The sequence below is a fragment of the Bombus vancouverensis genome, chromosome 8, assembly GCF_051014615.1.
Source record: "Bombus vancouverensis nearcticus chromosome 8, iyBomVanc1_principal, whole genome shotgun sequence".
NCBI classification, from domain to species: domain Eukaryota; kingdom Metazoa; phylum Arthropoda; class Insecta; order Hymenoptera; family Apidae; genus Bombus; species Bombus vancouverensis.
Window position 1 is genome coordinate 15,043,700 of NC_134918.1, and position 25,894 is coordinate 15,069,593.

General features: G+C 46.9%; 2 protein-coding genes across 8 annotated transcripts in view; both read right to left on the reverse strand.

Annotated features, from left to right (window-relative positions):
- Window positions 1-319: 319 nt before the first annotated feature.
- Ndg (Nidogen) lies at window positions 320-15,440 on the reverse strand. Of its 6 annotated transcripts, XM_033350489.2 has the most exons (21): window positions 14,987-15,440; window positions 8,557-8,835; window positions 8,221-8,426; window positions 8,053-8,144; window positions 7,798-7,944; window positions 7,171-7,404; window positions 6,347-6,872; window positions 5,969-6,135; window positions 5,688-5,819; window positions 5,517-5,615; window positions 4,971-5,144; window positions 4,376-4,513; window positions 3,861-3,986; window positions 3,618-3,740; window positions 3,008-3,351; window positions 2,152-2,488; window positions 1,815-2,043; window positions 1,480-1,655; window positions 1,263-1,371; window positions 898-1,016; window positions 320-729 (listed from the first exon to the last, which is right to left on the reverse strand). In XM_033350489.2, exons 1-21 carry the CDS (start codon window positions 15,347-15,349, stop codon window positions 602-604), a joined length of 4,248 nt encoding a protein of 1,415 aa, XP_033206380.2. In that variant the 5' UTR covers window positions 15,350-15,440; the 3' UTR covers window positions 320-601. The 6 variants fall into 6 exon arrangements, with proteins under 6 accessions (XP_033206380.2, XP_033206395.2, XP_033206387.2 ...); XM_033350504.2 differs by lacking the exon at window positions 4,376-4,513 and having other exon boundaries at window positions 14,987-15,439; XM_033350496.2 differs by lacking the exon at window positions 3,618-3,740 and having other exon boundaries at window positions 14,987-15,437.
- Window positions 15,441-17,087: 1,647 nt separating this feature from the next.
- LOC117153750 (uncharacterized) overlaps window positions 17,088-25,894 on the reverse strand; it is a 257,976-nt gene continuing 249,169 nt past the window's right edge. The window contains exons 10-16 of one of the 2 annotated variants that reach the window (XM_033328099.2): window positions 25,187-25,399; window positions 23,032-24,666; window positions 22,248-22,490; window positions 21,479-21,934; window positions 21,030-21,305; window positions 20,254-20,523; window positions 17,088-20,161 (exon numbers count right to left, since the gene is read on the reverse strand). In XM_033328099.2, the coding sequence (XP_033183990.2) occupies window positions 19,971-20,161; window positions 20,254-20,523; window positions 21,030-21,305; window positions 21,479-21,934; window positions 22,248-22,490; window positions 23,032-24,666; window positions 25,187-25,399 (3,284 nt within the window). In that variant the 3' untranslated portion in view covers window positions 17,088-19,970. Of the gene's footprint in view, window positions 20,162-20,253; window positions 20,570-21,029; window positions 21,306-21,478; window positions 21,935-22,247; window positions 22,491-23,031; window positions 24,667-25,186; window positions 25,400-25,894 lie in introns of both variants that reach the window. The other variant, XR_004463667.2, reaches the window with a different exon arrangement.

A 25,894-nucleotide genomic window follows, 5' to 3' on the forward strand; every position in this document is an offset into this window, starting at 1 on the left:
AAGCTTCGGTAGCTTCAGCTAGCGAGAGCAATTTTACTTTTTTCTCTGTTACTAGTACGTCGACAGAGCGTCGCCTTGGTACTCTTAATCGTTTAGGAAATTAATCTCTTCTGCCTCTTCTTCTTCTTTTGCTTTAACGTAGTTGCCTGTCTGTTCGAACGAAGTTCCCACTTCGTGCATGGATGAAGACACTTTACATGCAAGAACTTGTACAACTTTCCACTGATTACGATATAAAAGGATAACAGAGGTATATAAAATATATACTCGCCGTAGTAACAAGGTATCGCATAAAAATATGGTAGACAGGGTGTATCCCTTATTTTATTATTTTACTTTTATTAAATAACGTGTCACCGAGTCGCAGCACCATACAGCCAGCTTCACGCTGCGGACTCCGTATTTTAGATACAAAAGATTGTGTTACTCGAATACGTGGACGATAAAAACTAATCATACAAAGTAGAATATTATAATTTACACGTAATCTAAGGAGTGGTCCGACGCCACCCCAGCGGTCAAATAACAAACATTCTTTCGTTTTGATCGGCTGACCGAGCCTTGTGATGTCTTCCGAATCTTCCACGACCAATTACAAACATTACTGTGTGTCAGTGCATGGTCCTGTCGCGTCGTCCGCACACGCACACGTTCTACCGCTTTGACCATTCGGCAGACATAGCTGATCCTTGTTACACCTTCCGTTTTCGAACTGACAGGCGTTGGTCACTGTCGTGAACAGACAAACGATAATTTACGACGATGATTAATCCAATTATCGTTACGGTACGAACGATAATACGGAATTATGGTATTCGATCCGTTTAATATATTTTTAAGAGGGTGATCAGTTTGACGGAGAACAGGAGAGGAACGATGACATAAAACTTGATTTACCTCTCGGGCACGACTCAGGAACGACGACTATTCCGTATAATTTACCGCTTCCCCCTGGTGGTACCGATATGGGCGGCTTCCTGTCCCCGGTGCTCTTCATGGCAACTTCGATTTTGTGACTACGACGGTAAATAATGGATGATTGAAATATCTCCGAACTTGCATGGTACTCTACTCGATTTTCCTAGCTCGTTATGATTCACGCTTAAGCTTTACTATCTCGAAAGATATTTTACTGGCTGTTCGACAACGCTGAAAGCGTTTTAACTACGATATCGCTCGAATATTCAATTTATGTCGAGTATCTTTTTGTTTAGGCCGAGTACAATACGAGATAACGAAGTGCTGTTTTATCGACAACTTACGTCTTCCAATCGGTCCAATAATATTTCTGCTGGGAAATCGCGAGACCGAACGGATAGGTGAGCTCGTTGGCGATCACGTTGATATTCCTGCTATCGATTTCCATGCAGCCTGCGAACGATTATAAAAAAAAGCACGGAGTGAAATTATCGAGTTACAAGACGATGATCGTGGCGTGTCTGTTAGCAGAGAAAATTTCATGGGAACATCTGTCCTTACTTATCGTAAACGTTCCGGCGTCCGCCCAGCACAGCTCATCCATCGCCCAATCGATACTTAATGAATTCGGTAACTTCACATAATCCCCTTGAAGGAAGATTGCACGACCGGTTCCATCCTCGTTGGCCCACTCCAATTTCGGCGACGCACGGTTCCAATCCGACCAAAATATCTTCCTGCAAACGATCAAATTTCCTCATTTCGTGTTACAAGCTTTTACATTTTCTCCTTAACCCAATACCGTTAAATTATAATTAATTTCCAGGCAACAGACGCTTTGCGTTCAATTTACTGGCTAGCGAATGGATGATCGAATTCGAAAAAACAATACTCACCCGCGATACGGGTGTACAGCTATTCCTCTAGGATTGACCAGTCCGTCTGAAACGAGCACCTTCCGCTTCTTCGTCTCGAGATTGGCTACCTCGACGGTCGTTTTGCCCGAGTCGGTCCAGAAAATATTTCTCGAGATCCAATCGACCGCCAGTCCCTCGGGGCTGCTAACTTTCGGCAAGAACGTCTCAGCCATCGATCCGTTGTACGTTAACTCGATTATTCGATTACCTGGAAAATAAATCTCGTCTAGACAGAGCTTCTTCGCTGGTGATATTTTCGTCAGAAATTTCCTCCGTAATCCCGGCGACGTAAAGTTTCAAGAATATTGACATTTACCGGTGATGTCGCTCGAGTAGGCTTTCCCGTTCATGCAATCGATGTCGATCGCGATAGCCATCTGTGTGTACGCTATGTAAATCGGGCTACCGAGATCTTCGTGCGTCGGCGCGAACGGAATCCTCAACGTAGCCATTCCTTGATTCACCAGCAGGAAGTTTGCTTCGTGTTTTGGTCTTTGCTCGCAGTTGGTCCCATCTCCGGCGAAACCTTCGTTGCATACGCAAGCAAACTGATTTTCTCCGGCGGCCACACACGTAGCGTCTGGCGAACAGATCGTTGGTTCGTGTCTGCAGGATGACTGGGGCAAACACGTGAAACCGTCGCCATAATAGCCCTGCAAGTAGTCACAATTCGTTAGACAACGACATTTCTGTCGAATGAATTAGCTTTATGTAGTGCGTTAGAGAACAAAGGATAGTCGTGTCTGACTGTCCTGACTATCCACGTTTTGTTTCTACTGTCACGACTCGTATAATCGCGCGTTTATATTTCGCCAATAACTTTCTTACATATTTGGAAATATCCTATAAAGTTGTCAACAGCACCATGTCTGACTACCGACCGTTCGTTTCTACTATTTCGTTCTGGAGCACTTTCAAAGTTGTCCGATCAGTTACATTCTTTCTCTACTTTGTAAATCTTACGAGACTGCCACTGGTGCTATGTCTGGCTACGCTTAGTCCACTACTACTGTTCCCGCTCGAACCGAGTCCAAAGTTAACTGATCGACAGCGTTCTTATACCACTTTCAACTGCTCTATCGAATTACCAGCAACTCCATCAATATCTCATCTCACCAATTTCACTTAGAAACCCATAATTCAGGACGAATTTGCGGATTCAATAAACATACCGGCTGGCAAACGCAGGCGAAATTCGCGGAGGTTTGATTGTAGCCACAGACCGCGTTCCTGCCGCAATTATTCAGCACGTTGCAGCCAATGTGGTTCTCGACGCATTGACGGACTCCGTCACCGTTGTATCCCTCGATGCAGACGCACTTGTAGCCACCTTCGCCGGTGGATACGCACTGCGCGTTTACGTGGCACTGAGACGGATTCGTTGAGCAGTCGGATACCACGCAGCGACCATCAACCATACTGAATCCTGGATTACACGTGCACTCGTACCGCGAGTTTGCCGGATTGTACGAGCATCGTTCGTTCTCCAGACAATCAGTGGTGCTGCTGCATTCGTCTGCATCAGAAACGATCGTTCAAGCAAACGAATTTTGACAATCAATCGTGATTCGTTTCAGGAATGTTTTTACAATTGATTTTATCGTTTGTGATCATGCAACTGTGGAAGTGTCAAAGCGTGACGTTTCTCGGCTTTCGCGAACACAGACTGAATAGAAGCAAGTACATGAGAATTCGTAATTTTAAGATAGACATTTTACGAGTAAAAATGTACGATAGAGGAATTGAAAAAAATAGAAAAAAAAATATGGAAGGTGATATGACCGATAGCACTGCACGTAGTTCCGTCCCCTTCGAATCCTGGATTGCACACACACTTGGCTAAGGACTCCTCCTGCTGGCAAGACGCGTTCGGGTCGCAAATGTCCACCTCCAAACAGGACACCTCTGTGCCAGAACAACACTTTTCATTCACTCGACAAATAACAACGCCATGGTATTTTCCCTCGAATGTGAACGGTGATATTTCGTGGGAACGAAGGAAGAACAAGATGCAAGTTAACGTACCTGTTTTTGCACACTCCATACCATCGCCCTCGTAACCGGGATTGCAGCGACACTCGTAGTCTCCGGTGGTAGCCATGTAGATACATTGAGCGTAGGGGTGACACCTGTTCACCACGTTGCACGACACTGGACACAAGCGTGTGCAATTACGATAATGCTCTACCCGATGATCCGTAATTGCTTCGACTATCCACGTCCGAGCGTTTCGTGACGGGTTTTTGTGAGTCGATCGCATCGATCGTGTTTGAAAGCGTTTACGCCTTCGTGGAGACGTGCCAAATGTTTTGTAACAGGTTGACCGTCATATTGCTCGCGTGATATTAATCGTCGAGCTAAACCATATCGTTTTATACACTAGTATTTCAAAATTGTCAATAGGACAGTAAATCTGTTGGTAAATAGATTAGATAGTGAACGAAAGGAATTTAATCGACGTGTGCAGAAAGCGTGTAGCTCGTGCGAAAGATTTTGTTAATAGGCAAAATTAGCTGAAGCCAAGCTGAGTATCATCGTACAGTGAAATCCAGATGGACCCATCGTTTCGTGGTTGAATCCGGGCCGAGGCACGCAAATTTCCCTTGAATGGTCGTAACTGTGACTCCAAGGACATACGCAGTGGTCTTCGTAGCATTCCGGGACTGGGTGTGCCGATACTAGAAAGCACGATGCAAACCGTTCGTCGCTGCTGGTTAGTAATCATCGCAAATCACACGGGATAATTATAATCATTTCGTATTTTGTGCTATCACGGCTCCGCATCGAATCATGTTCTACGTGCGATTAGTTGTCATGCATCGATACGTGTCAATCCGCTTGAGGATTAAATTTGTAATTAAATTTAATACTTCTATAATCTTCTTCCTCGAAAGATTAAAATTTCTATCTATTTTAAATTTATAATTAAATTTAGTATTTCCGTGTATTCCCTTCAGCATAAGACTGAAACTCTCATTACGATTTACTTAAATCCTCAAATTCGTAATATAAATACTTTGTCGTGCAATTTCACTGTTTCAAATTCTCAAAGCCCAAGATTAATAAACCAAACGAATTCGAGCGACACTGCGGTCGAAGAATGCATTTGTACGAACGTCCCTTTGTTGTACTTACAGTCCCGATCGGGAGAGACGTCAGTAGACCTTCCAGACCCTTCCTGCGGCATACATTCGTTATTCCGATATTCCCAGCCTCTTGGACACCAGCACATCTCCTCCACACACTGCGGTTTCGGCGGTTCGTCCACTGCGGTTGGCTCTGCTTCCGGGTAACACGTGTAGCCATCGCCTGGAAACGATAGCGATCGTTGACACGGAAGGTTATCGCGAGATTCGTTTGCAAATCATCGCATAGTGGAACAAGAGGAAATTGCACGATTTCGTACGAATCGCCCGAAACCATTGCGATTCCGTAGTAATTCAATTTTGTCATCGTCTCTCAAGTTTCTGACTAGCTACAATGGAATTAGCTGCTTGGTAGTTGCGTTTGAAGATATTGAAATTTGTATTAGCAGGTGGATTCAATTACTTTTGCAAAGTACCACGATATTTCGGACTAATTCGATATCCTCTGTAATACGCGAAATATTTCAAATTTAAATCGCACGATTAAATCGATTTACAGAATGTTTCTTTGCGTTATCGTGTAGTAAATCCTTACCAACGAAGCCTGGTAAGCAGATGCACACGTGCTTCTGCCTCTCGGTGTCGAAATTGCAGATACCATTGGACGAGCAGTTATCCTCGACATCGCAGGAAGCTGCAACAACTCGTCGTATAGTAGCAACCCAATTATTTCTCATGTAGAAAATCAGACGATGAGTGTTCTTACCACGTTGCGACGTAGGATAGCAACCCTGTTCGGTATCCTCGAATCCAGGCAAACAGATGCAGTTAGGCGCACCTTCGATCATCACGCATTGCTCGTAATTCTCGCATCTTGTTTCCTCGCAAGAAGGAAGACCTGTATTTTCGACAAAAGGTACGCTACTTACTGACAATTCGTAAAACAGAGTCTCACCGCGGAGAGCCTCGAAAATATCGATTTTCCAGTTGAACTAGTAGCTAGGCGAGTTATCAGACTACGGTAATATCCGTTCGTTGGTAACTCACTTTCGCAGATTCGACCATCACCGGAGAATCCGGGCCTACACTGACACGTGTGGCTGCCTTCTTGATTAATGCACTGCGCGTCGGGAGAGCACATGTGATTTCCGGCGGTACATTCGTTCACATCCACGCAAACTGCGCTCCCGTCTTCCTCGTACAAATACTGATAGCTGATAAAGAAAAAGAGAAAATTGTACGTTTCCGCGAGAAGAGTATCACCGTGGTGATTTATCTACGAACGAAATAAAATCCTTCCCGATTTTTCAACATATCTAACCGTACTACCGTAAGAACGAGAAGAAGATATCCCTTTGACGTTCTCCTAAATCTTATACGCGATCTTCGGAGAATACACGCGTAAATCAAAGTGAAACTTCTTACCCAGGACTGCAGACACACTTAAAGCTATCGCCGTCGACGACGCAGAAGCTATGGTCGCTGCAGGTCTCTCTTCCCTGGATACAGGGATCTTCTTCTTCGAGGGGCGCCACTTTTGTATTCACCGCGAAACGTATAATTCCCTCGGTTGCCTCGTAAGTAGTGACACCTCTGTAGAACTTCAATCTGGTCGTGTCGTCCTCGGGTTCGACGTTCAGATACGGACACTCGTTATAAACGATAGTTTCGTCTTGGATAAAAGCGAGTTCCCGCTCTTCCCCGCCTTCGTTCAGTTTGCAAGTTCTCTCGCTCTGCGCGCGGATCACGCCGGCCTGCGCTCTCGTATAAAGTTCTTCGTAGTCACCGTAATCGACCTTGGTGTCTCTCGCCAACTGCGGCAACGTACCTTCGATCATTGCCTCCACTTTCAGCTGACCGAACACGTCCAACCCGAGGTAATTGCTTCGTATCGTTAGTTTGTCGCCCGTTGACGGATACGTCAGCACCGTCGTATGATTGAACATGCCCCCTGAATCGATCGTTTCTCTACGTTAACCGTTGTTAACAATGGTTTCGTCTTGAGTCTTTGGTTTTGTTAGGAAATAAGAGGGAAAGGGAATAATAAAACGGAATAAAGCTAGGAGAAGCGACGTAGAATAATTGTATAGTGCTCTGCTGACAAGAAGTCATTTGTCAGGCCATACAATTTGTAGAAACAATCTACCAACCAGTGTGACGAGACGATGCTTCTTTCACTCTGTGAAGTTAGACTGGTATTTTGTTCGTGAAGCTTGTCAGCAGTACACTGTAACATCGTCGGAAAGTACCTGTAAGCTCGTATCCATTTTTCGTCTCGCCGATCGGTTTAGCGAACAGCCAACCGATCACACTGCCCAGATTACCCAACAATTGAAAACTGGCGCCAATTTCCTCGGGTACTCTCGATAGAGCCGTGTACGTTCTTCCATCTTTCGGTTGCACGTAGCACTGAAGATCTCTAGCAGGGAACTCCACGTCGTTGATCGTGCCGGCAACTCGGCCGTTTACACGCAGTGGAATATCTACAAATTTGTACAATCCTTTAAATTTTCTTAGCTATTAACTGAAATTAGCTCGTACTCGTCGTAAACCACGGTGGTCGGTTACGGAATCTTGCTATTCAAAGGGCCTAGTTCCGAGAATCCGCTGTTTTACGAGGTCATCGAAAGAGCCGCGTAGTCAGTCGCCGTGATCTATGAATAGATCAGAGAGAACGCGACCGGAATCGTCTGTTGTCGGCGTTCGTTTCGCGACACTTGTCGTTGTCGAAAAGGGAAGAGTCGGTTAAAAGTACGGGCACCTCTTGAAAGCGAATTTTTATGTAGCGTGGCTACATCAAAGGAACGTGACTCGCGTATAATTGAGGGGGTTGCTGGCTTTACGACGAAGTGGAACCGTGAAACGACGATTCTCACCGTTTGGCAGGCAGGATTTCCCATTGCCGAAGAATCCTTGCTTGCAGTGGCAGCAGAAGCCCACCTCGTAGTCGACACACGTCGCCCTGCTGTGGCAAGTCGTTGCTCCTATTCTACAATTTGGTACCTGATTCGATGCGCTGCTATCTGATCGATAAAGCAATAAGGAAACACATGGTACAGTCCGAAGAAAAACGATCGAACGAAAAGTTGCAACAATCTAAGCTAAGGATCGATAGTCGATAGAAAATTTACCTTCGATATTGTCGGGAACTTTCACGTCGCTGTCGTCGGAGATCGGTCCTACTTGGAACAGCCATTGTCCAGGTCTGTTCACGTTCGACCATCTGAAGGACGACGAGGATTACTTTCTCGGTCAAAGACAAGATAAATCGTACTTTAAACAGGCATCCAGTGACTCACTTGTCGACATTCTGAATCTGATCCGTCCCGGAACCCTTCAACGTGTACATTCTTCCTTCGCTCATTAATCCTGCTTGTGCCTTCGCGTCAGGCAAACCATTCGGGTGCGACTCACCTTGAATCCACTGTACACCATTCTCCGGATACAATAGTTCCACGTAAGAATGCGTACCATTCGACGAGATAGCTACCTGGTACGTATTCACCTAAGAGGAATCGAATTAAATCAGAAAAAACGAAAGATAGCGATCGGTTTCGCCTCGTTTATTCAGCGGTGTATCTTGCACGTGAGAAAATTTGCCTTTATTCTTAGCAAGTCGACTCACTTCCACTCACCTTGTCGCTCTTTCCGTTATAGTATCCAACGGCCAGCCATGTGGCGAGGAAAACATGAGTCGGTACGAAATCTGCGGCATCCGCGAAAGCGCTACGAACCATTCCTCCGGCTCTGGCAAGGACTGTCGGTGCGTCCGTTTCGCCATAATACACTCTTCCAGAACCGCTAGTGTCAACGTGTGTATAGAGCGGCGCGATAACCGGATCGTCGAGCGGGAATGCGATATTGAAAAACCTTTGCATGGCCCTTGCGAAAGAGAGGACGCCATTTCCGTTTACCTGCAACCAGGTAAGGTAATCTCTTTAGCCCTTACTTCTGTATTCAGCTCTTCGTAATTAAAAGTCTCATTACGCGAATGAGAATCGAAACGGAAGATCTCACAGGCTGCGTCGGCGAACTTTCGTTATCCGTTCGATGCAATCCAGAGATAAAATTTCCCCAACGGTCTTTATCCAACTTTTGCTCCACACCCCCTACAGGGAGGTTTCTAAATTTCTCCACCTTCTACGATGCGATCCTGCCTCCAGGTAGGAATCTGCATATCTAGATTCTCTTTAATCCGAGAGAAACCATGAAATAAGAACTAAGAGAACTCAAGAAATTTTCGATAGCTTCTGAACGCATTTTACGTTCTCGTTTGGTAGTCCAATCGCCCTCTTCTCTATAATTAAAATTTTAAATCTTACAACTTCCTTATCGCAACATCGGTTCAACGAACGGTTATTAAAACTAAAGAGTGGAGAAAGACGACGTTCTGCAGAGTTGCCTAGACGCATGTGTAGTGGTTGTTATTAGACAGGTAAATAGTATGAGCACGTGTCGGGAATCCGTGGATGATGTAACGAGACGTCTCGTATGCACACCAAAAGTCATTCACCCGGTGTACGCGTCGTTTAACGAAGCTGAGAGACTAGAAAGGGCTCGAGTTTGAAGCTGCTCAGCTTGATGCCACGCGTCTGCGAGAGTAGACGTCGTTCCGTCAATTGGCTAAACTGAAAGGCGCGCGCGTTGCTCCACATTCGTGGCGGGAGCAGCTGTGCCGTCGGCGCCACGGAGAAACGATTCCCAACGTTTCACGAGGACCAAATTAAAACTTCACCGAAACTCTATTTTTACTTCCCCGCGAATGTTTTCGTCGGCTGGACCTCTGTCTACGCGCGGCCTACTTTGTCGCGTATTTTTGGGTCACCGAGATTCAAATCTGGAAGAAGAGGTTTAAACGCTTCAGAGTTGTTGACAACTTTGGTTTTCACTTGAGAAATATTTTTCAGAACGACGCTTCGATCTTGGTAACGATAATCGCGAAATAATGCGAGGATAGTAGACGAAGTTCGATCGAGATTCAAGTTCAAACGTTGAATCTCTTAGTTTGCAGATCGTATCTTTGAATATTCGATTGTTACGCTGTATCAAATGCCTACCAAGCGGACAATTTCACAGCTCGATACGATTATGAAACAGTGTCATAACACGCATGAACAATGCGCTTCCAGGTCGAGTACCAAACAAATGGAAAGACGGAAGTGAAGCTTCGTAGTTAACGACCCTGGCTAATTGACGAAGTTTAACACGTCAACGAAATTCCGGCCTGGTTTCGACCGCTCTCACGTCCCGATTTCTCGGCCCGAACTTCTGATTGTTCAACGCTCGTATTGTTTTCACGTGCTACGGATATTACTATCGTGTCGAATTTAACACCCAAGCCTGCGCGTATTATTCAACGAGCGATCTGGTCGTAAGAATTGACACAAATTAAATTGACCAGACAAAGATCCTCTTTATCAGGCGCCGACTCGCTGTCACGTTGCTCTTTAAATGCGTGGCATTATATGCATACAATTTTATTGAATTATTTGGTCATTTTATTCGTTTTATTTTGTAACTATCTGGATTTTTTCGGATTTTAAAAGAATTCTCACGATCTCTCAAAGGCTGTTTTACTTTTTCAATCGCACAATTTCATCCCGATTCAACGTTTGTCCCTTCAGTTTCGCACAATTTCATCCAGTGACTTCAACGCGAAGAAACAGTTCTAATTCTGCTTTGAAACCGCGTCGCGGTCAATCGAGCCTTTTCTTCGCGATCGATGCGACCAATTTCACGCCATCGGAATCTAATTGAAAAAAAAGTTCAAGGAAAAGAAAAAACGAGTGGAAAAAGAAAAGAGTCCACATCCAAGTCGCCGTAATTATTCCGTTCAACCGTCCAGCTTCTCTCTCCTTTTATTCCCGGCCACGATCAATGACAATCGGCTCGAGTTTGCCATTTCCGATTAGATGATTTTTCGTGTGATAATTACGAGGGCACCGGCAAGCCGGGATCACCGATAATCGATGGGACATGGCAACCAGCTCGAGAGTGGACATCGATCGCGTCTTCTCCGACTGTCCTTCTCTCTCTCTCTCTCTCTCTCTCTCTCGTTTGTCTTTCTCTCGATCCGTACTCGAACGTTTTGACAGTGGCGAGTTTCGAGAGGAGAGTCGGGACTAACGCTATCTCCGTCGGGGCTATCGCTTGGGTCGTAGGTCACAGCTGAGCCGATGACACACACGCACACACGTAATCCCCGGTAATCGTGAACGAGAGAGAATACGGTGAAAATAGATAGAGGCTGCCTGGAAGTAATACGACGAATCCATCTTACTCGCCGATTCTCTTCCTGATGTCACTGATTATGCCAGCTGCTCGCTCGTTAAATAAAAACCCGAGGGGACTCGCATCGAATGGAATAATTCAAATGAACCGACTGTAATTCCACCTCCTCGTAATTTTAAATATACACGACGACACGATCGGACAGTTGGTTAGATTTATTGTCTGTTACTGGGATAATTTTTCGCTCGTTCGAATAATCAGTTTCCGCGGGCTGTTATTCGAATTTAGCTCAGGGGAAAGAGGACTTTCACGAGCAGAGAGATGTTATCTCGATAACTCTCGAAACTTCAACAAAATTAAACGCGAAAGAAGAAATCACTGGGACGCGGTCACTGGAAAACCGCGATCCACGAGAGCTTCAATTAGCCGGGCAAACAACAACCGCGACTCCGTTAAATGGCAACTTCGTGCACGTTTAAACTTGAAAATTCGATCGTTTCACGGGACACTTTACAGGAATAACGAGCAGAGATTCGCGGTCTGGGGATGATCGCGCAATCGCGCCTGGAACCTACGCGTTTCCAACGTTAGCTAACGATCACACTCTCGACGAAGATCGTTCCGAGAGCGAACGATCCACTTTTCTTTCTTTCCACGAGGATAGATCATGTTTTCGAGACACGGGGTGGACAAGGCGAGTCGCACGCGCTAACGCAATCGTGTAATCGGCCGCAATCATTCTGATGACTGCGAATCGTCGACGATAAGCGACGAAATAGAGATGATTGTCGTGTAGGCAGAGCTTCTAAGTAGACCGTCGCGGATATATCGCAGCTCGTATCTGTGTCAATCAATTCGTCGGACCTAACGCAGGTTTGCATGCCAAACATCTATTCAAGTTTCAATCCCTTCGATTCTCCTAAGAAATTGCATTTAGATTCAGACATTTTCGTCGCGTGCGATAAATTATCAGACATTTACCGCCTGATTCTTTGTTCCTGATTGCCATCTAACGCGACGATTGCCCGTTAATCGACTGCACTTTGATTGCTCGATTTAGAGTCGTTAAATCAATGGGACATATCTGACAGTGGCGGCGTAACGTTTTACAGTAAGCGACACGCGGCTTCCTCTCGAATTTGTCATTTGCCAAGAGACTGCTTACATTAGAAATAATTTCACACGACTACGTTATTGGCGGTAATTTAATTAACCAGGAACTTTTCAAACAAGCCTAATTGGGCTTCGCGACGCGGCATGACGTCGCCGGGAAGATCTGGAAGAATCGTTCGCGGAATTTCACAACGTCCCCGGTGCGCTCCTCCTACAAATCGTCCGCTAACTAATGTGGGAAAGCGTCAAGGCTAATTGGCTGCGTTTACGCCGTAAATCGTCGGTCGCATTAACGTCCATCTGGATGCAAATCCACCGGCCGGCTTCCGATACCATTCGTTTAGCGAGATCGTATCGTTCGCGGACGAACACGCGGATAACCAACAGGTATCTCTCTTCGCTCTCGGTTCAATTTCCGCGGAACGGCGCGCAATATGCGCCGGCTAATTGCCGCTTCGCGCCGTTTCTCCCTTTTCCACTCGATGAATCAAACGCGCGTCGAATCCCGCTTACGTATTTATCTATTTAATTAGCGACGTTCGTCGATTGTTGTTCGGAAATTTCAGCGCTACTTTTGCCTGCGTGTCTCGTCGGTTTATCGTGCCTCCTCTACGTCCTTGCGTAATGGGGAAGAAGGCTAATTAAATATTTATCTGATGCTCGACGGAGCTTAATTACGTGCGGCTGCGCGAAAAACGAGCCTAGCTTTCGAGCCAAGGCGAAATGGATCGAGGAAGTCGCAGTTAACAGCGCGCCTGATCCCACCTATCGGGACCACATCTTGATGAACGAGGATGCTCGAATACGCGTATGCTCGTCTCTTCGCGTATTTTAGCGATCGAGACTCCGTTCTCCACTCGTTAACCGAGTATCCTGCGATTATTTGCCGATAATTCGTCTCCCTTCCGGTCGTCGAAAACATTTAGCAGGTTCATTCGATAAATGCACGGTGCCGAAACGCGAATGTCGCGTTGATAACGTGTCCACTATTCGGCACGGCACGACGATCGCGTTATCGAGCGTGTCGATGAATGGAACGCTATACTACGAGATTCATCGTCATCGTGCACGTGGTCGATGTAGCAAAGTAGGGGGTACGGTGAAGTAAGCTATAAAATTGTTATTTCCAAGCTATTTTTCTACCAGGTAATTATAATTACGCAACGTTTAACGTATCAATGAAGGACATCTTATTAAGAAGGTAGCAGCCGGTCAGCCGTAAATGGGTTCTATCGGCGTCACGAGTCACGGGTTGCAGTTACCTCGAGCCGATCGCGTGTTTTCCTACGTGCGGCTTTTTACGCGCCGATGAAAACATGACGCCGCTCGACACGCATGAGATCACGCACCTTGACTCGCTTGGATCAATTAGAACGAAGATTCATCCGAATACCTACGTCGCATCCGTACGCGTGGGGGAGGCGTACCGTGCAATCAATGTCCATTCACGCTCCGTACGACGCTTGCGAATCGGTTCGTGGAAAAGTGAGATCACCGGAGAACTAACTACAGTCCTCCTCTAATCTCGCAGTGTTTGCCTTCCATGACTCAATAGCGTTCGCGACTAATCTAATGGCATTGCGTCAAAAATTCGAATGTCGATAATTTAAGGACATCTTATCTGTCTCTTCCCTTGTCTCGGAGGAAGAGTTTCATTCTCGAATCGATCCTCGCGTATCTGACAATTGTCTTCGGTGTTCGAGAAGTTTCCGTGAAACTGTGAATCTTATCGCGAAGCTCTCGTTCAGCCGATCGCCGAAGGGACGAGTTCCACGTTCGGGGGAACATGATCCGCGTGACAAGTGACGCGTACCGAGACAGAGAATATGAGAAGCTGCTCGTGCGACGACCCAAGCGCAATTAAGCGATTGCGCGCCGGCTGCGGCCGTTTGACCGTCATCGCGGACAATGAATTCGTGTCACGCCAGAAAATGACGCCAGATTAGACCACGAGCCGAATTAAGAGGATGACCGAATGTTCCTGGCTTTCCCTCGTTCCGCGCGAATTAATATCAACGAAACGAATTACACCATCGTCGAAAATGTGGTTGCTTCTGCCTCGCCTTCTTCGATCTCTACGTTTTTCAAATTTTCTTTCTCCTCTCCTTGTTACATCTATCGAGGCAAAACGAAACGATGCGTTTCCCGAGGGAACGGCTTGTTATATTTAAACAAGAGAGAAAAGACGTTTCATCGTGCAACGCGCACGAGTGCCGGTCCTAATTTAAAACATTAAATAAACGATTTTCCTGTTGCGCTCTCCCTTTCCTCACAAAGCGTAAACAGTGGCACGCGCGCTTCGTGTTTACACAATTTCGCGCGCTGCAAGGGTTATTCGACGTTCGAGCGGCTGCAGCCCGTGGCCCTCTATCGAAGTTTTACCGTGTATTTTTGTGAGCACCGAAATTAAACGGGGCCGGATGCGAGTGGCCACCGTCGCCCGATGGAAAACCACAGAGATCCACGCTGCTGGATAAAAATAACGATTTATCTGTCGAATCGTGTGGCTTCCTGTCTAGCTTTAAAATAAATCCGCGTGCTTTGCCAATTTAACGCGTAATATAGAACATTTTATCGCGAAAACTCTCAACCAATCTCACTTTTTCCAATCGATCCGTTGAAACGCAAGGAAAAGAAATCAGGGTGGAATAAATTAAAATCAATAATCTAGAGAAACAAATCACCGATAAATAAAAAAAAAATATAAACTGGTGTACTCACGAATATGGAATTGAAGATCTTATCGTAGAATGCGATCGGTGTCTTGAGAATCGTTTCCGCGGATAGAAGCAACCCGTTTGCGTCCGATTGAAGGATCGAGGAACCAGGTGTCGTGTAAGGGTACAAGTCGTTCTTGTTGAGGGCTGCGGCGAAAGGCGCGAGTAGGGCCCCAACCAGGGCCAGCACCACAGCCAGCCGCGAGACGCTGAGAGGACGCACGCGACGAGTCATTCTCTCTCGGACTGCCTTCACGCTACTGTCGATCGACACCGCCACGACGACGATGAGTTCTCGCTTGCCGCCCCTTAATCGCCTTTGCCCGCTCATCCTCTCGGCCGCTCTTCTTTCGAACGCACGAAACATCGTCTCTCTGCTCTCTCCCGGTGCCGCCGATAATTTCGTGCTACTACCCCCTCCATCGACACAGTCTGTCTCGGATCGCTCGCCTCTATTCCCGCGAGGGCACACGCGAGTATTGTCGCGGTTTCGCGCGATATTGCGGGTGTCTTTATATCTTTTTTAAATTTTTTATTCCTTCGTATTTCCGATTTTCGTAACCTCCTTGGAATGAAACTCCTTGCGATAAATATAGAAGTGGCGCAGATTGACTTTGTATTTTCTAGAAGTGCAACAGGTAAACGATAACAGATCAGGACGTGGGAAACGACGAAATTGATCGCGATACGATCAATCTATTATGTCAGTTACGTTATAAATCTAATTTCTAGTTTAATTACGCTATGAATCTGGCTAATTACGCTATAAATCCAAAGACCTACATGTTTAGAATTATCGATGTTCGTTATACTACTGTCTAAACGTCATAGTCTTACGTGTTATTATGTCTGCTCAAAATTCCACGAATCCATGCACACAGAGTGTCCATAAATAATACTTATCCTGTTTACTACAACTGATTATCATTGACTCGACTTAATTATCAGGCTTCCGATAATATCTATAGCTCCGAATTCATTCATTCTCCCGTTAATTTAGTGTTCTACGTCTCTTTAAATAATTCACGATAGCATCATGGTTGTATAATGCATCGGAAGGGAAATACTGTAGCAAAGATACGCGCTTATTTTTATTCGGCAAAGCGTTATCTATTATCTGTTGCGCGCAACGCAAACGAGTTTCATTTCGCGGTTCATTCAATTGCAGTTTCGATCGCCAAGGTCTGCCGGATTACGCGGCGTGATCTTTGCACGAGCTTTTAATGATTTAATTATAGCAATAATCGTCATTCACATCGGGAGCTTTGCAATTGTATTTCAAGGTTGCTCTATTCCACGTGCACATCGAACGATCGTAAAAATTCTGCGATTTCTGTCCAATCTGAATCTTCTAATCTAACGTCTCTTTTAATGAGAATTTATTTCCTACTTCTTCTTAAGATTCAATCTCATTCTTCCGCGAAACGAAACGAAGCAAGGTCGAAAATGTAGAAGAAGTAAATATAATTAGTTTCTCAGGCCTGTAAATAACGAATCGACCGACGAAAACATACAACATAGAGAACATCCATTCGAATAATTCGATCCCATTTCGTTTAAATTCCCCTTTGAAACACCCTTCGTTTCAAATTTGTACGGGAAGTACGGGACCCCTCCCAGGATGAACACACTAAAGCATATCAGACTTGCAGGTTGAAATCCACGAAGTTCATTGTTCCTCTTCCGCGTCATTAGTTCGCTTCCGCGACTCGGTTCCGCCTCTAATTACATCCTTACCTGTACCGTGTTCTATTCAATCTCGTGCGTTTCGTCATAGATGGTTGTACATGGATCGCGGATGCAACCTCCTTGAGCATTGTTCTTCGCTCGTTGCGAGCTCGCACGAGGATCGTTCGATAGTTGGCCAGTCGCGGTCGAACGAAGCAAATTCTGCGTTCGCCGCGCACTTCGTCGGGCACCGCGGCTCACAACGCAACCCAATAATTTGTCCGAGGAATTCTTCCGTGGAATCTGGCTTCCCCTTGCCTCTCTTCCGTCCTCTTTGGTCGCTGACCAAATTGCCTGGAATTCGAGGGGGAAAAACTCGTCGGCGCGGGCGAGAAAAAAAGGTTACAACCGCAATCCGAAAATCGTGCTCGTCCGTATACGTTGTAAATTGATCTTTATTACAAGAAATTACATGACTAATTTGTACATATAAAATATAAATATGATACAAGTACTATGATACAGTAGGCGCGTGTTTACGGTAGATTCTCGTGTATTTCTGTTAGGTATGTGTGCGCGTATGTGGTATACTCTGGGTTGGCCGCTTCCTCGAGCGGGATCATGCGGAGGTCGGTTAAATCCTTAATCGTAAATTGCTATTACTTGTTAAATCGCTTACTAGTCGTATTTCACGGTAGACGGAGTGACGCGCTTCCCTAGCTCGAACGTAAAACGGGTAAGGTAGACGGAGAAAAGAAAAGGAAACGAGTAACGTAGGAGACGATTGGAATATCGAATCTCGAGATGGGTTATTTTATTCTGAAACGACATCTTTCTTGGTAAAAAAGAAAGAAGCGATTCCTGGAAGGTACAATCGGGAAGAGAAGATCGTCGTGCGTATTGAACGTCCTTGTACGCGTCTGGAATCGGTCGCAGGACAAGTTCGGATTGAACTGAACCAGAAAGGAAGAAGTCACGAACATCGCGCGGAGGACGACGATCGAAGATGATCGATCATGGGACGCGTGTATTCGGCAGTGGCGGGTTAAGAACAATTGGACGAATAGCGTACGGGTTCGTTTAACAACGGACAATGACACAGGAATTTCGGCTTACGATCGATCGATCCGGTAGCTTCGAGAACGATTCTCTGCAACTAGCGGGGATCGGCGATCCTGCGTTGCTCGGTAAGCAGGCTCGTTACTCATTGTGTGCAGCCTTGTCCCGCTTTAATGATTAGTCTTAATCGTCAGAATATACGTCTGACTCGTGATTACGGTCTACAGATACCATCAAATCTGGACAGATGAGACTAAACTAGACGCACTATCGCTTCGTTGTTGTTACTGATATTGAGTTGTAAGAAAAATTTCAAGAAGCGAAGCAGCTTTTTCTGGAAATATTTACGAATCGATTTGACGATATTTATAGACCTACGTAGAATCTGGTATGCTTAAATCGTATATGTATAAAAGGGAATTAAGCTCTTAGATTGGCAGTGCGATATGGGCGGGCTAAGATTGCACATCGCGTAAGGAGCGAAGAACGCGGATATGATATTATACATAGCCATATACAAGCGATTGAGCGGCAGAGACCCGGGCGATTTTCATCGATATCAGCTGCGGACACGGCACAGTTTGCATCAGAAAGCTGGAATCTCTCTGTTTCTGCCGCGCATTACCGGCATTCCCGATTTATTTTCATCCCGTCTATTTTCATTCTCCGTGGCTCGTTCTCCCTTCCACGATCTATACGCCCACGTCTTGGCTCTACGCGTGATTCTCGCGTTTAAACTTCGCGTACTCCATCCTGTCCTCTCTCTCTCTCTCTCTCTCTCTCTCAAACGTTCGCTATGCATCTTTCATCTCACACGAAAAAACAGAGAGCGCTGGCGTACCGAGCAACTTTTACGATTACGAATATGTTTACCGTGGAAAAGTAACACTCTGTCGCGCAGCATCTTTTTCTCGGTTACTTTCGCGCTCGTTATTTCATCCCTCCCGTTGTGTTTTTCTCTCGTGCTCGTTCTCTCGTTCGTTCGCTCGCTCTCACATTCTCATCGGTTCTCATCTTCGCTTCTAAAGTGAATTACAGAGCCCTACGAAGTGCGGTAACTGTTGATAACGATTAAAGCTACGATAATATTCTTGAATTAACGTGCGTGCGTTAAATACAATGACTACGACGCGTTTCATCGCCGTTATTTTCCCTTGCCTTTTATTCCGTCAATCGTTTACCATACGAAAGGATTCTCTTGCTTTCTCCTTTGGCGGCGCTATCACCCGATGACTACCACCACTTTATGGTATTACATATATTCTTTATATCTTCATCTTGCACTGTTTGTCTTTTCTTTATTTCCTCAAATTCGACGTATCATTTTACCATACGAATTCGGTGCGATCCAAAAGAATCTATTCAATTTAAATTTCGATCCCGGATCGTCGATCGAAGATCAGCACCGTAGCGAGAGATCAATGGAATTGATTTGTCTTTTTCTCTGTCGTCACCTTCTTATCTTCCGTTTCTTAACGTAGAGAGATTCGATGCTCGATCTTCGATCGATCAAGCACGCACGACACACTATAATGACTTTCCTCGATACTGGTTAACTGGTTCCAAACGCACAAAATCACTCGCTGTAATTGTCTCAGCGTTGTTCTCGAAGCTTAGCACTCTGAATTGTCAAGTGCAGCTTGTATCATCGAAAGATCATATTTCTCGACGGCTTGGAATTCATTTGGAATTCGAATCAGGAGCGACGACTCGGTGAATTTACCTAACAGTTGAATCCTCGACGGTCGATCGGTATAAAAAATGCAGCACCAACTCGTACGCTAAATTATTTTAAGTCAACAAGTATGCGTCTCGCGTTCTACGCGTTATCTCCGTTAACAATCGTTTCAACATCGCTAGAACATCTTGGAAATCATCGTAAAAATTCCCTTCTGTATGGAACGTCGGTATCCAGGAGATAGACCGAGATTCAAACGCAACAAGTTTCTCGGCTCGTTAACGCGAACGACGCTTTATCCTCGCACAAAAATGGGATGAAAGCTTCCTTACGATCGATTATTACACGTGCGTAACAATGGCGACGACGATCACGATACGACTAAATTTGTCATTTAACAACTATTGGACGGAGTCGAGCGACATCGTGACAACGATTCCCTTTTCTTCTCTTTATTCCTATCTTCCCATCAGCGACCTCGCTCGTCTCGTTTCTAATCGTTCATATAGCGATCCGTTTAGCGATCCGTTTAGCGAACGTTTAGCGATCAGCACGCGGTCGAGCGCGCTGACCCAAGTCTAGGTTAGGTGATCCGAATCCCTGTAGGCGATTCCGCCTGCCGCGTGCATGGTTGCCGTGGGCAGGAGTCGAAGCAGGTGATCAAAAGAACGTGGCTCTTACAGGCTTGCACTCGCTTCTGCAGGATACACGTCTCCGCCTCGAGCGCTTCCAGGAACGACGGATCTCGCCAGTCCATACTCTCCTCTACGTGAACTACAATAGTAAATCAACTTTATCATAGTAGAACAGCTTCCTCTCTCCCTTTCCGACGCAGGAGATCTTTTTGAAAGTAGAAACAAACTTACGATCGTAGCTCCAGCGAGCATCGGGCACCATCAGGCGCCTCTTAGCGTCACGCAGCTCTAGCCTAAGAAGGCGCTGCCGTAGTCGCAGGTTGTGTATCCTGGACATCGTGCCACGTGGATCCGAGCGCAACCGTGCGCGCCTGTCCAGGATGTCCACGTCCTCGCTTGTGTACGCGAGTATCCCCGGCAGCGCGGATGGCGCCCGTGGCAGATGGGCCCGGCACTGGGCCCGTGACCGGAGCCCGCACTCTGCCACCCGCTGTTCCACCGCTGAAACACCCGCACAACGTCGAGGTTAGAACCCCCAGCGCGCCACCTGAGGAGAACCACCGTACGGAGGGACCATTTTAGAGGGTTTTTACATCGTTTCACGGAGCTTTAGCTGGCAAGCTAAGCTATCTACGTGACTTTATGCAATCGTTAGATGTTACAAACATGCACAGATTTCATCTTCCCGTTATCGATAAATTCTTTTTCTTTTTCGTCTTTTATTAGTTGCGTTTGCTTTACGCTTGACAGATCGTTACGATTTTACAAACTTGTGCAAGATTTCTCGAGTGATAGGGAATACGTAATTAATGGCATGCAGTTACTAATGAAATGTGAAGAAGGACATGCGGTATCGGTCAATCTCTCGAGAAGTTAACTACGAACTAACTACTCCAAGTAATTGCAACGTTTCTATCGATCTTCCTCTAGATGATATTTATTTTCCGTTGCAAGCGTTTCTCGTTCGAGATCGCGGAGAAGTATCAGGAAATCGGCGATAAATATACCTTGGTGCTCTTGAAGAGCTCCGGTATGCCTGGACGAGTCGCTGGCGATGCTGCTGGTTTCGCTGTCTCTGACGATGCTGTCGTAGCCAGAACTTTCCGCACGATGCCTAGACAAAGTAGCTGGCGAGAGTTTCGCTGCCCGTGGCGTGGAATCGGCGCCAGAATCGTAGCCCTCCTTGTTCAGACCCATCGAAGAGCCCAGACTTGTAATTTTACGCTGCATTCGTCCCGAGGATGGCGCCGGTGATGGAATGGACAGCTGCAACGGTGCTGTTGCTGCAAGAAAGTTGGAGATACAATACTCTCAGTGGTATTATACCTAAACCAAACCTCAACTACAGCAAAACAAAGAAGATGATTGTAGAATCCTATCGATGCTGTATGGTTCCAAATAATCCAGAGCTAATCGACAGTTTCCAATTTTTAATCCAGTAAATCGAAATTCTCACCTTGAACCTTGAGATCCTCTTCGATATCGGACTTGCCAGTGACAGTCCTCTCAGGCCTCTCAGCCGCCGTGAACAGTTTCTTCGCCTCGACGTATTCCTCCTCTGGATCTGAACCTGAAGCTCCGTTCCCTGGTAGCCTCTCCACCTCTTCCTTGAGATTAGGATTCGAGGCGCCATCGGGATGCCTCAGGCTGGAGATGTTGCAGTCACCCAGTTTGCCACAGTATCTTCGGGGACTGGCTATGTGCGCCACACTGTTCGGATACCAGTAGGAAGCAGTGGCCGGTCTCGACATGCTCTGACGACAATTGTCGCAGATCTTTTCCTGATCGGACTTGCCGGCGATGTACGCCGGTTCGCTGTAGATGCTGCCGTGATTGCTCGCGTTGTCGTTGAACATCACGTCCGAGAGGGACAAGGACTGACAGCGCGACGGCGGACGGAAGACGGGGGCGGCTGGAATTTGTCCTGCGTTAATGTGATAGTTGTTGTAGACCTACGCCGGTTGGCTGACAGGGTGATTTTGTTTTAGAGGACTCTTCTCGATGAGACTCGACCCTCTCGTTGCCGGTTTCGTTTCGTTCAGATTCTTGCTAGACGTAGCCGATCGAAGGCGACAGCCTTTTTTGCGGTTATGAGGTTCGGAAAAGGAAGAAAGTCGGAGTCTAGAAACGCAACGAAAGGGTCGATAACGCACACAGAAAACACACACAGTTGGTGAAAGATCGAGTAGCGTCCTCTTGTTCGGAACAAACTTTCGGAAACTTACATGGAGCTTCTCTGACGTTCGAAGAGTTCTCCCTTTGATAGGTGACCGAGTTGGAGACGTTAGCGAGCGCTAGCTTGCTTTGGTAGAGCTCGTGGAGTCGAGCCAATTGGTCGAACTTGTGCCTGGTCTCTTGCTCTAGGAAGTCCTCGTGGTCGAAGTATGGCCTGGGCAGGACACCGGCGCCAACTGGAGGCGGATACTGAGGCCTGTATCGTTCCGTGTCCGACATCACCGACATCGAATCTGCAAATTAATACATATTCGTTTTTCCTGTCTATCTAGCGAGACGCTGCTCGGTCGTCGATAAAAACGAAAGAAATGGCAAGATAAGTAGCGATGAAAAGGAACAGCGCATTTAGTTGGAAGCAGTCTTTTTCGAGCACGGCTTCGAAGACGGAGAGTATTGACGAGTAATTATATCGAGCCGCTTCCAATCTCCCTTTCTCTCTTCTCGATCGTTACAATCCTCGAGCTGTCTTCTCCTTTTTTCCTCGCAATATGATTGTTTTCCATCGAGCGCGCTATTACCAAGCCAGAAAGATCTAAGAATCGACTCTCTCCAGAAACAATCTTCGAAGCATTTCGTTCGAGTACCCTCCGGACGAGAAAAAGAGTCGGAAGATAGAACGGCGGAGAGGACACGTTGCGACATGAACGTCGCGAGAAACCATCGTGGAAAGCTCTAAATATTTCCACGCGTAATACCCCGCGATACAAGCGGATGGTAATACCGAACAGTGATGGAATACTGCGTAGACGATAAAAAACGCACATATTTACTTACCAGTGAACGTCGATACGACGGTGAGATTCTCTTGACTGAGAATTCTTAAAGGATGCTCCTCTTGATCGCTCTCGGGCAAAGGATTTTCTCCCATACACATCGCGATGTCCTCTTCCGTCACTTGAAGACACGAGTCCTGCATGGGGACGGGTTCCAAATCCTCGACCTCGACGATCTCTAAGATCTCGTCCTCGGAAGACAACGAATGCCTGGATGGCAGGACTATGTCCTTGTGCGACAGATTCAGGCTCTCCATCGAGACTTCTCTGCTCACTCCGTTGCTCAGTGGCTCTATGAGGGGCAACGGTGGAGGTACCACGATCTCCTCGTCGTCGTCTTCGTCCTCCTGAAGATCCAGCTTCCCTTTGTCCACGCTGTCGTCCATGACAGGACTGGCTGTCAGATCCAGTCCGGAATCCGTGTTGGACTTGACGTTCAGAAGATTCAGCTTGGCGCCCAATTTCTCGGTGATATCCTCGATCTCGTTCGCCTTCAGGCTGTCGCTCTCGACCGTAGACAACGAAGTATCGTCGTCGTCCATAGCTCCGCACGTCTTGAACGTGGTCAGTTCCTTAAATTGCGACGACTGTCCGGACATCTTCGAAGACTCGATTCTGGCTGCTGCGTGTCTGTTCTTCTGGATCTGTGACGACTGATTCTCCACCCACTTTCTAATCATACTCTTCTTGTGGCTGTCCATGAATCCGTAGCCAGAGGAATGTTGCTGAGTATGTAGCTGCAACGTAGGCGGACCAGTCAATTGCATGGGTCCGTCGATCCAAGTTTCCCTCTTGTGGTGAGGATCTTTCAACATGTGTCTAGCCTCCGCGACCTTCGACTTGGAGATCCTGGGACCGTCTATCCACTGTTCGTCCGAACCACCGCTAGGCGCAGCAACTGGAATCTTGCTTCCAGGCGAATCGTTCACCTTCGACGAGGGAACCTTGGTCGACGAAATTTTCCTGGCCGGACTGGCCTTCGGAGTGGCGGTGTGCGCCGGAGAAGTCTGCTTCGAGGCTGTCTGCGTCAAGGTCTTCACCGCTTTCGTCGATTTATGAACCGGACTACGTTCTTCCGGCATCTTGCAAGGTCTCTCTGCCGCTGATCCACGAAGCACTCTTCCCATAGCGCAACGATTGTCTCCGGAATTCAGACTGGGTATATAAACGGGGGGATGTTCGCCGTCTGTCGCGTCGTCCGTACTGGGACCGACATAGATCACCGTATCCGCCGACAGATCGCTGGAGCTCGGATCGCACTCGCTGTTCTGCCTGGCCGCTTCTTCGCCGGAACTTCCACCGCTGCCTGTCCCCTGCGTGCCCCCACCGACGAACTTGATCTTTCTCCGCCTCATTCGGTGAATGCGGGACGCCAGTTGCACGGTGGTTAGCGTCTCCGTGTAGTGTTGAGCGTTGGGAGACACGTGGGCGATCATCGCGGCGTGACACGTCAACGAGCCGAGACACTCCTTCAATAATTGGGTTAACTTGTGTTCCTTGTACGGCAAATGCTTCTGCCCGTTGAAGATCGCTAGCAGGATATTGCCTAGTCCCGACAAGGGGATCCCGCCAGAGGACTTGCCGCGATCCGAATTACCCAAGTCCATTAAGTGCAGCCTGCTTCTGCCTCCGGCAACTGAGAATTAAAAATATCGAGAAATATATTCGACGTGCGTGAAAAATCGATTACGATATGGTTACGTTAGCTGGTCATTGCTCGGAACTTTATCTGGTCATTACCGACGAAAACGATTCTAGGAACTTGGAAATGCTCGTGAACTACTGACACGTTTATCTATTCTACGAACGTAAGATGAAGGCTCGTGTCACGAAATCAGTTTGCAGAAATTACGGGGATGTAATAACGGCCGGTTAACGTAACGTTTGATTCTCGTGTCAGCGTGCCCAAAAAATTTCATACGCCACATAAGAATGGTACTCAAGTAAATCGCGTTATCGGGTCCAGGGATTCCCTGCGAGAAACGATAGAAACAATTTCACAGAGTCGGTGGAAAATCGTCGCTCTCCATGAACGGAAGCCGCTGCAGATCAAGAGAGGGTTTCTAGTTTACGAAGCTCGATGACAAACGTTGTTTACGAGCGGCGACTACGAAGGAGCAGAGGGAATCGGTGGAGGAAGGAAAACGGTGACTTACCTCCACCCTTGCCGGCGACGCTGTACTGATAAACGTGTAGAGTGTAGAGCATGTGCGCGTCTCCGTCCTCTCGTTGTCGACCCGCGACCGCTGCGTCCAAATAGAAGGCGGCACGTTCCGCAGTCGGTGCACGAAGCTCGCTGTGCTGCTGCAGCTGCAGGCTGCCGAACAGTGGGTCGTCCCTCAAGTACACAGCCGGCGACTGCTCGGAATCTGGGAACAAAGAGCCGTCGCAAATCACGTTACACGCGTTCCCCTTGTTACGCTCGTCGTCAGCCTACACGGTAAATAATAACACGTGTCGACACGGTTTCTTTTGACACGGAAATACCGTAATAAATACGCCCTCTGTAAGTTGTTAGTGAAATGGTACACTTAACGGAATGGTATTATTCCGCGAGGATAAAAGTAACTTTTCCTGTTGTTACTCGAAGGAAGTATCGCGCGGAGAAACACGAGGAAATACAGAGAAAAACGTTGGTTGGGTTATGGAGGGGAAATAAGCGGCACGCCAATCGCGAGCAACGTTCAGTAGCCGACGCTGTTATTTGATGGAAAAATAAAATCGCAGATAGGAGGGGCATAGCGATGCAGGTGGACGCTAGACAGAAGCGTAAATCGGCCCCGCCTAGACCACGGAATATCCGCGGAACGTCTCCAGCTGACTTACGACATCGATAAAACGTGGAAAGATGCGCGCCGTAGAGA